The sequence below is a fragment of the Oncorhynchus kisutch genome, linkage group LG18 (genome assembly GCF_002021735.2).
Source record: "Oncorhynchus kisutch isolate 150728-3 linkage group LG18, Okis_V2, whole genome shotgun sequence".
Taxonomy (NCBI): Eukaryota; Metazoa; Chordata; class Actinopteri; order Salmoniformes; family Salmonidae; genus Oncorhynchus; species Oncorhynchus kisutch.
This window is the reverse complement of record NC_034191.2, coordinates 64,610,001-64,623,701: the sequence shown is the minus strand read 5'-3', so window position 1 is coordinate 64,623,701 and position 13,701 is coordinate 64,610,001. Positions and strand designations below refer to the sequence as shown.

At 42.4% G+C, this 13,701-nt stretch overlaps 1 protein-coding gene across 2 annotated transcripts in view; it reads right to left on the bottom strand.

Annotated features, from left to right (window-relative positions):
* Positions 1-13,701, bottom strand: part of neto1l (neuropilin (NRP) and tolloid (TLL)-like 1, like) — a 172,512-nt gene that overhangs the window by 17,259 nt on the left and 141,552 nt on the right. For both annotated transcript variants that reach the window (XM_031796472.1, XM_020509044.2), the window contains exon 8: positions 4,882-4,995. In XM_031796472.1, the coding sequence (XP_031652332.1) occupies positions 4,882-4,995 (114 nt within the window). The remainder of the gene's footprint in view (positions 1-4,881; positions 4,996-13,701) is intronic.

The window sequence follows — 13,701 nt, the reverse complement described above, 5'->3', positions numbered from 1 at the left end:
CCGTTTCCAGCTACAATAGTCATTTACAACATTGACAATGTCTACACTGTATTTCTGATCAATTTGATGTTATTTTAATGGACAAAGCACTTCAGAATTACAGATGTGAGTGCTCCAGGGTGATAGTAATTTAGGCAGGTTACCTTGGAGCTCTTGGGAACACTTGGGAACAGACAATGGTGGTCACCTTGAAACGTTGGGATTACAGACTGGGACAAGGAGAGATTGAAAATGTCCCTGAAGACACTTGTCAGCTGGTCTGTGCATGCTTTGAGAAAGCACCCTGGTATTCCGTCCTTGTGAAATAGCTGCTTTCACCCAAGGCACAGTGTTATATTCCTCAAAGCGAGCATAAAAGGTATTTAGCTCGTTTGGGAGTTCTGCATCGCTGGGAAACGTCACGTCTGGGCGTTTCTCACGTCTGGGCTTCCCTTTGCAATCCGTTATCGTCTGCAAGGCCTGCCACATACGACAAGTGTCGGAGTCGGTGTAGTAGGATTCCACCTTCCTCCTATATTGTCCTTTTGCAAGTTTGATGTCTCGTCAGAGCTCGTAGCGGGCTTTCTTGTATGCTTCCAAATCCGTATCCCGTTCCTTGCAAGTGGTAGCTCTAGCCTTTAGCCCAGCGCGGATATCGCTCGTAATCCATGTTTTTTTTGTTTGTATACATTCTTATCGTCACTGTATGGACGACATCGTCTATGCACATATTATTATTATTATTATACATTTTTTTAGGGGGTAGATCAGCTTTAATATTGCAGATAGATTGTGGCTTCCATCAATGTAATGTATATATATCTTTTTAAAATGTTTAAATGTATTTTTCCTTATTTTACCCTAACTCTACCATCCCTCCCCTAATTGGAGTAAACTAATGGACATCAATACTTAGACTTCTACTTCCAGTTTATACTATATACAAGTCTATGCACTTATTGATGAAGCCCATGATTGATGTGGTAAATACCTCAATGTTATTGGATGAATCCCGGAACATTTCCCAGTCTCTACTAACAAAACAGTCTCGTAGCCTCGTGTCTGTTTCGTCCGACCACTTCTGTATTGAGTGCATCACTGGTACTTCCTGTTTGAGCTTTAATTTGTAAACAGGAAGCAGGAGAATGGACTCATGGTCAGATTTGCCGAAGGGAGGACGGGGAAGGGCCTTGTATGCATTTATGTGGGTAGAATAAAAGTGGTCTATAGTTTAAGCGCCCCTAGTGCAGGAGACGTCTTGGTAGAAGTGAGGTAGGACAGTTTTAAGTCTTAAAGTCTACACCCACCAGAAACGCAGCCTTTTGGTGAGCGGTTTCTTGTTTGTTTATGCCCCCCCATACACACACACACACACACACACACACACACACACACACACACACACACACACACACACACACACACACACACACACACACACACACACAGCGAGAACTTTGTAAAAGATCACACCCCAGCAGATGGATGCATCACAATTAACATGCAAAGATGATTCCCAACACACAGAGGAAATGAACCACAAGATAAAGATCAAGATGTTATTGATGAACAGCAGCTGGGTGAAAAGGTTAGCAGTCAAGGAGTTAAGGCCGTTCCGCCAGAGAGCTTACAAAGAGCACAGAACACCAACAATGTGGATAGAAGCTGCCAATAGGGAGAGGGCTGACATTTAATGTATACACTGTGATGGATACACATTTTGTGTGGTGAGTGTGTGTGTGTGTATAATTTTTACAGTGTGTGTTTGTGAGTGTGTCTGTGTGTGTGTGTATGAAGGTATAGATGCAGGCAAGAGCTATATATTACCAGGGACAGGGGGGAAGAGCTGGAAACTAGCTAAGCAGCACAAAAACATGTCCGGACAAGATGCTGACAGATACAGATTTTCAAGACTAGGAACTTGTAAGGACGACAGAGGCTTAGAAGGTGAGAAATAAGCCCACACAGGCTTAACAATGGCTGTAAATTGTTGTTGTTTGTCATTGGGCTCTGCCCAGGGTTACACAGAGGGACAAAAGTGCATCGAGAGGACAGGTTTGGCGTCTGCCTGGGTTCGAACTCGGGTCACCAGCAAGCCTCCCAATGGAGTAGCCTGCTAAACTAAAGGAGCTGAAAGAAACCATTCATACAGCCTTATTAGCAGGGTCATGATGGTATAAATAGCATGTGCACCAACCCACTAGAACCACTAGACTCGACTCCTCCCAGTAGCAGTCAGTCTGTGGGAACACAGGCTGTATTGATTGACCAGCAACTCGGAGGATACGGAGGTAGACCTAAGGATCATAGTATGGATCTATTTGGACAGCTACAAGAACAGATGGAAGCATGAGAGCTAAGGAGAGAGTTTGGGAGAAGGTTGAGAGGGACAGAATTCTGGTAATAAAGTAGGAATGTATTACCAGTACAATGTCTGTGATTGACCCTGAGGACCAAGAACATAAAGAGGAAGGGGTTGTATGGATCACAGGTGGCTGGTGACACCTTAACTGGGGAAGATGGGCTCATAGTAATGGTTGGAATGGAATTATATCAAACACATGATAGCATTCCATTCACTCCATTCTGGCCATTATTATGAGCCGTCCCCCACTCACCAGCCTCTTGTGGTATGAATCTAATAGGAGAAACAGAGAGTGTATAGAGAACACTGAGAAAACAGAGAAGCACTGAAGATCAGGAAAGAGCTGAGAGGGACAGAGTTCAGGAAATACAATCAGAAGCATTGGATTATCTAAGGACTTTGTCATTATTGAGGATAGAGCGGTATTGGCAGTGGATCATGACATGGGATCAGTAGAACAGAATATATTATTGAGGAAGTGTGAACCAGAATCAGGTATGGATTGAGAGGTCGACAGGAATACAAAGGGAATTCTGCTGAATGCTTGTGTATGGAAAATACATGGTAATCCTGGGCTTCTGGTATGGATCAGGCAGGATGGAATTATATTAGTTGAGTTTGAAGGAACCTCTGTGGGATATGCATGTATTGAGAGGGACATACCTTGGATACAGGGAGGCAATACACAGTGGATTGGACCGGATTGACGTGGGATTTAATGTGGATCATGTGATCATGTGGAGAGGGAGAGAGTTGTGAGTGGTGGAGACAGTGAAGTCCAGAGAGGTGGGAGAGAGACACACAGGATGATTGAACGATACATACAGTTGAAGTCAGAAGTTTAAAACTCATTTTTCAACCGCTCCACAAATCTCTTGTTAACAAACTATAGTTTTAGAAAGTCGGTTAGGACATCTACTTTGTGCACGACACAAGTAATCTTTCCAACAATTGTTTACAGACAGATTCTTTTCACTTATATTTCACTGTATCACAATTCCAATGGGTCAGAAGTTTACATACACCAAGTTGACTGTGCCTTTAAACAGCTTGGAAAATTCCAGGAAATGATGTCATGGCTTTAGAAGCTTCTGATAGGCTAATTGACATAATTTGAGTCAATTGGAGGTGTACCTGTGGATGTATTTCAAGGCCTACCTTCAAACTCAGTGCCTCTTTACTTGACATCATGGAAAATCAAAAGAAATCAGCCAAGACCGCAGAAAAAAATTGTAGACCTCCACAAGTCTGGTTCATCCTTGGGAGCAATTTCCAAATGCCTGAAGGTACCACGTTCATCTGTACAAACAATAGTACGCAAGTATAAACACCATGGGACCACGCAGCCATCATACCGCTCAGGAAGGAGACGCGTTCTGTCTCCTATAGATGAATGTACTTTGGTGCGAAAAGTGCAAATCAATCCCAGAACAACAGCAAAGGACCCTGTGAAGATGCTGGAGGAAACAGGTACAAAAGTATCTTTTTCCACAGTAAAACAAGTCCTATATCAACATAATCTGAAAGGCCGCTCAGCAAGGAAGAAGCCACTGCTCCAAAACCGGCAGAAAAAAAGCCAGACTACAGTTTGCAACTGTACATGGAGAAATGTCCTCTGGTCTGATAAAACAAAAATAGAACTGTTTGACCATAATGACCATCGTTATGTTTGGAGGAAAAAGGGGGAGGATTGCAAGCTGAAGAACATCATCCCAACCGTCAAGCACGGGGGTGGCAGCATCATGTTGTGCTTTGCTGCAGGAGGGACTGGTGCACTTCACAAAATAGATGGCTCATGAGGGAGGACAATTATGTGGATATATTGAAGCAATATCTCAAGACATCAGTCAGAAAGTTAAAGCTTGGTAGCAAATGGGTCTTCAAAATGGACAATGACCTCAAGCATACTTCCAAAGTTGTGGAAAAATGGCTTAAGGACAACAAAGTCAAGGTATTGGAGTGGACATCACAAAGCTCTGACCTCAATTTTATAGAAAATTTGTGAAAAAGCGTGTGCGAGCAAGGAGGCCTACAAACCTGACTCAGTTACACCAGCTCTGTCTGAAGGAAAGGGCCAAAATTCCACCAACTTATTGTGGGAAGCTTGTGGAATGCTACCCGAAACGTTTAACCCAAGTTAAACAATTTAAAGCAATGCTACCAAATACTAATTGATTGTATGTAAATTTCTGCCCCACTGGGAATGTGATGAAATAAATAAAAGCTGAAATAAATCATTCTCTCTACTATTATTCTGACATTTCACATTACATTTCACTCTAGTATTATTCTGACATTCCACAAAATAAAGTGGTGATCCTAACTGACCTAAGACAGGGAATATTTACAAGGATTAAATTGTGAAAAACTGAGTTTAAATATATTTGACTAAGGTGTATGTAAACTTGCGACTTCAACTGTATATTCTGAATGCAGTTGAATGATGAGGACCAAAGGATTGGTATGCCAGCAGTTTGTAGTTATGCATGGAATCAAGAGTGGATAATTCTGGACTGAGCCTGGGTTTGACCTCTGACCTTTACAGTGATTCTCATCCCAGGGGTAGACACAGTTCTGAATGCCGTTACACACCAGGGTGTTGTTGATGCACATGTTACTGTGACAGAAGAAGGCATCCGCCTCGCATGGAGCTGCAATGACAGGAGACAGAATAACAATTAACAAGGACACACATATCCAAACCTATGTATAATTGCATGCTGGGTAATAATAGGCCTGTCACTCTCTCCCTTCCCCTCCCACTTATCTCTTGTTCATCATTCTGTCTCTCTGCCTGTTCTGGGTGTCAGAATATGCAAAGTGTGTGTAAGGAGTGTTCAGTCATGAGTGTTCTGTTTAAGGTTCATAGTTGGTTGGCAGTTGGTGTACAAGCCTGTTTAGATGGAGTTAAACAGAGGTTGGGAATACAGCTCTAAGTGAGTATCAGCTGAGTAAAGAGTGGTGTATTTGGTGTACCTGTGTTTATAGGAATCAATTGATTACATTGCTCAACAACTGTGGGACAGAGGCTCTCCATTTTTGTGATCATTATGTATTAGATGGTTTCCATCTACAGTATCTGCTTTGTTAAAATAGTCAAGGATGAATGTTATTTTTAAATGAAAGGAGTGTACTCTATAGCACACCAAACAGCCATTTACCGTGTATGATCTTACACAAAATCAATGGCATCAGAAATAGAGCAAAAATTATCCACAACATCAACCAACATCAGAGCCCCCCTCCCACATTCTGAAATGTGTGTGTTGCGCTTTTTCTCAGAGTTGTAAAAGCAAGCAGAGCAGAAAATGGCAACTCATTAGTTGACTGATAGCTAGTTAGCTAGCTAGTAGCTACCACAGCTCATTCAGCTAGCTGGACTCTAACTAGCTATCTGTCAGGTAGCAGTATCTAACAGCTGCTTTGTGTATGGAAATGTTTTGTATCCTTTGTTTTGTCCCGTTTCAACAGAAGTACATTTGATGATGCACCATTAGCTAGAGCTAGCCAAAAGTTGGCTAACAATAGCAATAGCTAGCTAGCTCACTAACTTGAGCTATTAGTTTTTCCTCAATTACACTAGACCTGAATTAAATGATGGAACCAGCGGTCAAATGATTGAAGACTGATGTTTTTTCTGCACAATGTGAATTTGATCAGTCAGTATAGCAATGTAATCCTATTGATCTGTCAGTTTCCCTAGCTAATTCCCTACTTTTTCACACTGACACGGTATAAACAGCTCTACAGGCTTCACTGTCATGGTGCACAGTCAGTACACAACACTGTGCTCATCATGTCTTAGCAGGATCAGATGGTGACAGATTTCCCTGCAGGGTCAGACAGCCAGGGAAGACCAGTCTACGGCACTCAGGTGAATTTTGCAGTATATTAACAATATCAGTCAATGATACAAAGTTCCATCTTGAGTTGATGGGTAGGATACAGTCTGGGATCTGGGAATAATGGTCATTTCAATTATTGAACCATTGATTCTATTCTTGGATAATATAATTTATAAATGTACACCAAGGTAATTCTTTGTAATGCTTCATCTGAGCAGGGTCAGATGATGACAGTGGTCTCATCAGGGTCAGGCAACCAGGGAAGACCAGTCTGTGACGGCACAGAGGTGAACTTTTGCAGATACAAACAACACTTTGTTCTCTCTGTGCAGCAAACACTGGATAAGGAAGAAGCTTCAAATATTGAAACTACTTTAAGGCAGTCTGACAAACATCTAAAGTTGATTTCCAAACTGTATCAAGGGTTGATAGAGGCTTTTCCAAATGACATATAAAACATGTGAAACGAAAATGTGAGGAAGACCTGCGAGGCGCTATTGATGATGATGAATGGGTACAGATTTGTTAAAATGTTCATATAATCTGACATAAATGACTGCCGTTTAAGACCATCCATAGAACATTCTATATGCCAGTGAAACTGATTATCATGCATCCAGAAATTTAATTATTCTGCAAGAGGTGTAAAACACAAAAGGGGACATATTTGCATATGTTATGGTCTTGTGAATGCTGTCTGAATTCTGGAAGAGTATGTTATTTTATCTCAGCATGTCTACAGATTCTTCCTTCTTCCTTTCTTCCTTCCTTCCCTAATTTTGTTTGTTTGTAAATGTTGATCCTGGAGACTGTTCTCAGAAGAATCTGTGTAACCTAGCATTTATAGCGGCTAAGAAATGCAGGTTGGTTATCCTCCCACAATGGATGGCAGAAATGTTAAGTTATGTATCACTAGACTTGATTTATTACAAGATTAAGGGTATACTGTGCAACTTACATAAGATCTGGATGCCTTATATGGAATACTGTACGAACAAAGGAGTCTGTATTGAAAACATCGGGGGATACCTATTTAGGCAATCCCTAGCTGCTGGGCTGCTCAGTCCTGGCCCTGGGGGTCTGCTGTACTGTTGATTGTCACTCTGGCCTTGGACTAACAAACCTGAAACCAATAAGGAATCTTTCACTAAGATCCTAAAGCTGAGTGGGGTGTGTTGTGTTTGGGGCTCTGCAGGGCCATGGACCCCTAGGGGCAGGATGGGGTGACCCAGTTAAGTTGTGTGCAAAAAGAGCTCTACAGTACTATTAGGTGTGAATTATATTGAGAACGTGCTATTTCTGTGTGCTAATGTGTGTTTTTATTCAACTTTTTTGTTATCCAAAAGATGAGAAGGAAGTTGTTTTGTGGAGAGGGTTGAGTTATTGACTAGACTGGTGGGGCTCGGGCTTGCAGGCAGCTTGGGCTTGCAGGCAGCTCGGGCTTGCAGGCAGCTCGGGCTTGCAGGCAGCTCGGGCTTGCAGGCAGCTCGGGCTTGCAGGCAGCTCGGGCTTGCAGGCAGCTCGGGCTTGCAGGCAGCTCGGGTTTGCAGGCAGCTCGGGCTTGCAGGCAGCTCGGGCTTGCAGGCAGCTCGGGCTGGGCTGGTGGTCTGGCTGAAATGTTACATAGAGGATGTCATAATAAAGACAAACAAAAGTTACGTCTTTGTACTTTACTTGTTGTTCATTTGGTTATTGGTTAAAGGTGCAACACAATAATGATTTTTGAATTATCATTGATCTAGTATTATTGATCAGTCTTATCAATCACTTAAACATATTCAATAATGATATCTTACCTAGCTTGATGACTGTGGGCATTCTTGCTTACTTTTTGTTGTTCTAAACAGAGACTGCTAGAAGGGCCCTGGATCATATTAGATTGCAGGAAATAAACTTTAGATGCCCCCAAAAATGTTATGTTATGCCCCTCCCCCACTTCTAAAATCTAAGTTGCGCTCCTGGTATAGTATTATGATGCTACAGATTTGGGTGAATTTGGAGGTGCATTACTCAGCCCTGAACCCATCTGCTCTTCATAAATGTTCATCTTTCCTCCTCTTCTGAAATGTGATGAGACAAGGCAGTGCATAGTAATCTCTCTGGGAGTGTTCCTTTTAAAGCTATCTATCTAACTACACGGGAAAGGAAACACCTGGAGAGAAAACCTTGACATGCTGGAGATGTCAGACTAACACATGTTGTAATCATCCAGGCCTGAATCCTTAAGGGCCAGAGATACTGTATGCATACATAACTTAACTTAAATGTTCACACTATGTATGCATCGATGCCAATACGGAGATATGCACAAAGTTAAGAGGCAAGTTATGACTGTGTGTTGATACTGGCAGGGAATGAACGGTGTACGTGTGTGTATGTCTATCCATTAGTGCTTGTGTACGAGCAAGTGTGACACATAGCTGTATCCGTGACAACAGGCGGTGACAGAGATCATAAAAGTGAGAGATGTGAGGAGAAGAGAGAGAGCGACAGAGAGCGAAAGAGAGAGAAAGATGTTTGGAGAGTGACAGAGCCATCGAGGCAGAAGGAAGTGAGTTATCCAATTATAGAGTCTCAGGTAATGTGTTAGCAGCCTCATCACCACACCGGTAATTAAACAAGCAAGGTGACTTTCAGAGACAGGAGACACCTCCCCTCTTAATCACACTAATGCACTGGCCTACCGTGGCCTCCACAGTGTAATGAACAGACCTACTGACTAATCAAACAGCTTCACCAAGCCAAGACAGTTTCCTCCATTCAATCAGATGTAATTCAATGGGATTTAATACATCTTTATTGCACCATAACAGTAATCTGTTTCTAGTGGTATAGTTTAAACTGAACATTCAATATTCCCAGCACTGACTCAGAACAGAGGGTAGTGATGTAAGGGCTACAGCTGACTCCTGAGTGCACATTGGATAAGAGCAAACTATTAAAATGCAGTAAAGTCCACCACATATACATTATGTTCAATTACTCTAGACATGCACGTTCTGGTTTAGTGCATGATGATTTCATATCAGTCCTAGCCCCAAGTCATGCCATTCATCAGGAGTGAAGCATGAAGACTGGTAGAAGCAGCACTTCACACTACATCCTCCCTGTCTACTGTTGAAACTCATTAGAATGTGGGATGGGTGAACATAATGGATGGCTGTGTTTAAACATTGATTATTTACTGGCTGTGGATGGGGAAGTGGTCAGGCACACACACACACACGCACGCACATGCACACGCACACACATGCACACACACACACAAACGCGCACACACACATGCACACGCACACACACACACACATGCACACACACACACACACTCACACACACACAGAAAATAATGCGTTGCGTTGGACATTAAAACAGGCTGCTGTCTGATACAGAGGGGCTCAAGGTTGGGCAGAATTACCTGAATGATGGACGGCTGTTTTCATCTCTGCACTGATCCCAGGGGAATAACAACAGCTCAAATTAGAATGAATTATCTCCTCTTTCTCTGTCTCCCTCTCCCTCTACGTCTCTCCCTCTCTTCCCCTCTCTCTCTCTCTCTCTCTTTCTCTCAATTCAATTCAATTTAAAGGGCTCTATTGGCATGGGAAACATATATTTACATTGCCAAAGCAAGTGAAATAGATTAAAAAAACAAAAGTGAAATAAACAATCAAAATGAACAGTAAACATTACACTCACAAACGTTTCAAAGGAATAGAGACATTTCAAATGTTATATAATGACTATGTACAGTGCTATAATGATGTGCAAATAGTTAAAGTACAAAAGGGAAAATAAATTGACATAAATATATGTTGGATTTACAATTATGTTTGTTCTTCACTGGTTGCCCTTTTCTTGTGGAAACAGGTCACAAATATTGCTACTGTGATGGCGCACTGTGGTATTTCACCCAATAGATATGGGAGTTTATCAAAATTGGATTTGTTTTCGAATACTTTGTCGGTCTTTGTAATCTGAGGGAAATATGTGTCTCCAATATGGTCATACATTTGGCAGGAGGTTAGGAAGTGCAGCTCAGTTTCCACGTAATTTTGTGGGCAGGGTGCACATAGCCTGTCTTCTCTTGAGTGCCAGGTCTGCCTACAGCGGCCTCTCTCCCCTTTTCCCCTACACTCCCACCAGTACATCCCTTAAAGCGTCCCCACCGGGCCTCTCCAATCCTAACCTTAACCATTTGGGCCCAAATGCAGGACTGTCCGTAGGTCAGTGTCTGGGGCTTACTTTATTCAGCCTTCTCTTCCTGAACACAGTGCCAGTTCTCCCCACCAGGGGGAGGTGCTGTCCCTCACCATCCCAATGACACTCAGTAGCCTCCCACTGCTCCACAGGGCCACAGCTGACTTTATGAAGAGGTGGATCCAAACTCATCTGCAGCCAAATTAATTCCCAGACATTTTGTAATAAAAAAGTGGCCCTTTCCCCACCCAGGAGCCTTCCCCCCACTGCCCCAGGCATAAATTAAATAATAATAAAGTGGTCTGATGAAATACACTAGACATCCAACTGAAAGCTCGGAAGTCCTCTAGCTCAGTCTGCTGCAGAGGAGCACTTCATACGAACTTCAAAACCATAGGTCTAATTGCAATAAAACAACATATTTTTGATGGAAGCTTGGTTCAGAGAGGAAGATGAGAATCGAGAGGTTTTACTCAGCCCAAAATCTTTCCACAAAAATAAGCCCACGAAGTGAGGGATTTTTGTATGGAGTTCAATGAGAATGTCGAATTTGGTATGTGAGGCTTAGTTGATCAAATATAAGTTTCGTAATGGTTAGGCTGTTACGAATGCACTGAAATAAGTGGACGCACGTTGCATTTCGGCAACTTCGAAAATGAAATGACTTTATATTGGAGTTGAGATAGATAGACAGAGGACTCATCATGGCTATAACCCGTTTTACCATGTACATTGCATTGAGGGCTTCCACCATTTTAAAGTAGTCAACTGGGTGGGGATTCCTATAAGTTGGGAGCAATCAGCCAATGAAAATAAGAAAATGTACTACTTTAGAATATCAATGCTGTCACAGACGCTATAGGGAAAGGGAGATATCTAGTTAGTTGTACAACTGAATGCATCTCCCTCATTTAACCCAACCCCTCTGAATCAGAGAGGTGCGTAGGTCTGCCTTGATTGACATCTTTGGCGCCCGGGAAACAGTGGGATAACTGCCTTGCTCATGGGGCATAATGGCAGATTTTTTACCTTGTCAGCTCAGGGATTCGATCCAACAACATTTCTGTTACTGGCACAATGCTCCTACCCACCAAGCTACCTGCCAGGCTACCTACCTGCCAGGCTACCTATAATGGCACAGATAGAAAGATAAGTCCTCTATCTCTATGGCAAGTTGTTCACATGCGTATCTTCCCTCTCATTGGCTAGACTGGTCCCATACGATCTTGCCTCCTCCCGCCTGCCTTCTATCTTTGAGGACTTGTACTGTATTTCCATTGTTAGAGCGGTCACTTGACTATCCTGTCAATATAATAGACAATGGAAGTATTCGAGCAGATGACAAGTGCGGGACCATTGTGTGTTGCATTCTGTGGATAACACTTGCTTCTACAGGTCGACTGCATGAACTTTACAGAAATCATGCAGTTGACTGCATGATTCTGCAGTTGCTCTCCACCAGCTTCATCCTGCAGCCATCACCTGCATTGTGGGAGACTCTATTTTCAACCAATCATTAGGGTGTTTTTGTTTGACCCATGTGAACCTGACCAAAGACATTTGACTAAGACTAATTTGCTGCAATTCATGTGTAGCCTACAGTGAATAGATAAATGTGATATTTTAGGCACTCTTAATAATTAGTTGTATAATGTACACACATACAGTAGGATTTCAGTTTGTGAGTGTGATATCGGTGTTGGAGACATGTTTATTTCGGCATTTTATAAACAATGGCAACACTGCCATGTTCATCTGAGCCTTACTGTTGGGAAACCACATTAGTGTCTATGTCTTGAGAAGCAGAAGGAGAAAAACAATGTCTATAGATGCTGGGTGACTAAACAGATGTTGTCTGGGGAAATCAGACAACATCTGAATGATCCTACAGTATATGCATATGTTCCATTTAACACCAGATCATCTATATAGTGGTTTTAAGCATACAACATATGGATTCAACTGTACCCAGTCACAAATCAACCAAAGATTGATATACTGTATGTCTATAGGTTTATATACCTTGCAAAAAAGGAAATTAATCAATGTATAAGACAATCACTGTATGTGGATGACCCATATGTCTACATACATATGCTGTCTCATAAACGCCAGATCTCAGACATCTCAATGTCTGTTTGAATGCAGAGATTGGCATGTGAAGAGAAGCCACTGAGGATGTAGATCTATACGTCCCAGGGGACTCTAGGAATTGACGAGGCATGAAGAGGCTGACAGCTCTGCTGTCGCTCACACACATCTCCCACCCTAGGTATAATTGCATGCTGGGTAATAACAGGAATGTCTCTCTCTCTCTCTCTCTCTCTCTCTCTCTCTCTTGTTCATCATTCTGTCTCTCTGCCTCTTCTGGATGTCAGAATATGCAAAGAGTGTGTAAGGAGTGTTCAGTCATGAGTGTGCTGTTTTAGGTTTTTACCTATTCAGCCAGATAGTATCTATGGACCTTCGTAGTTGGTTGGCAGTTGGTGTACCAGCCTGTTTAGACGGAGTTGCACAGAGGTCGGGAATGCAGTTCAAAGAGAGTATCTGCTGAGTAGATGTTGTGTACCTGCATATTTCCTGGTGGTACCTGCATGTTTAAATGATATTGATGATTTTGCTCTGCGGTTCTGAATGCAGCTCTGGCTCAGGGTATTGCTAGGCATTGGTTGATTGACTTAGGCAGCAGTGTTGCCGGGGAAACAGCACATCCTGGCTTCATTCAGTAGATAGGCCCCACAAAGAGGAAACGGACTCGCACACAAACAACTGCACTGCCTATTCATTAAACACACACACACGGACACACACACTCACAAACACATGCAAACCAATCTAACACTTTTGTAACTGATGCAGATCTGTACGTGTATTTAAAGAGAGCGAAAGAGAGAGACAGAGAGAGATGGAGAAAGAGAGAGAGAGAGAGAGGGAGAGAAAGAGAGAGAGTACCTTAAAAGGAGAGTTCAGTGCCTTTCATTCACACTGAGCTGAGCCACTGAGCCATCCTCCATTCTATCCCCCCTATCATCCTCAGCAGGAGTACAATGGCCTCACTGTGAAAACCTCTCTCCCCTGTCAATTTAAACTACTCAATCAATGGGAGATGGGTGTCTGTGTTTCTCTCTCTCTAGTGTGTATATCCAGGGATGAAAGTAGATGTCCTTTCTTCATGGTACAGGGAACCTCCTATGTGTGCACGCACAAAATGGGCCTAGTCATAGAATGACATATACAATCCCTATTCATTTAATAGGATCTCTTTAGGCCTAGAAGTCATTTAACTTAACTAAAATGTATTACGTTTTAATGTGG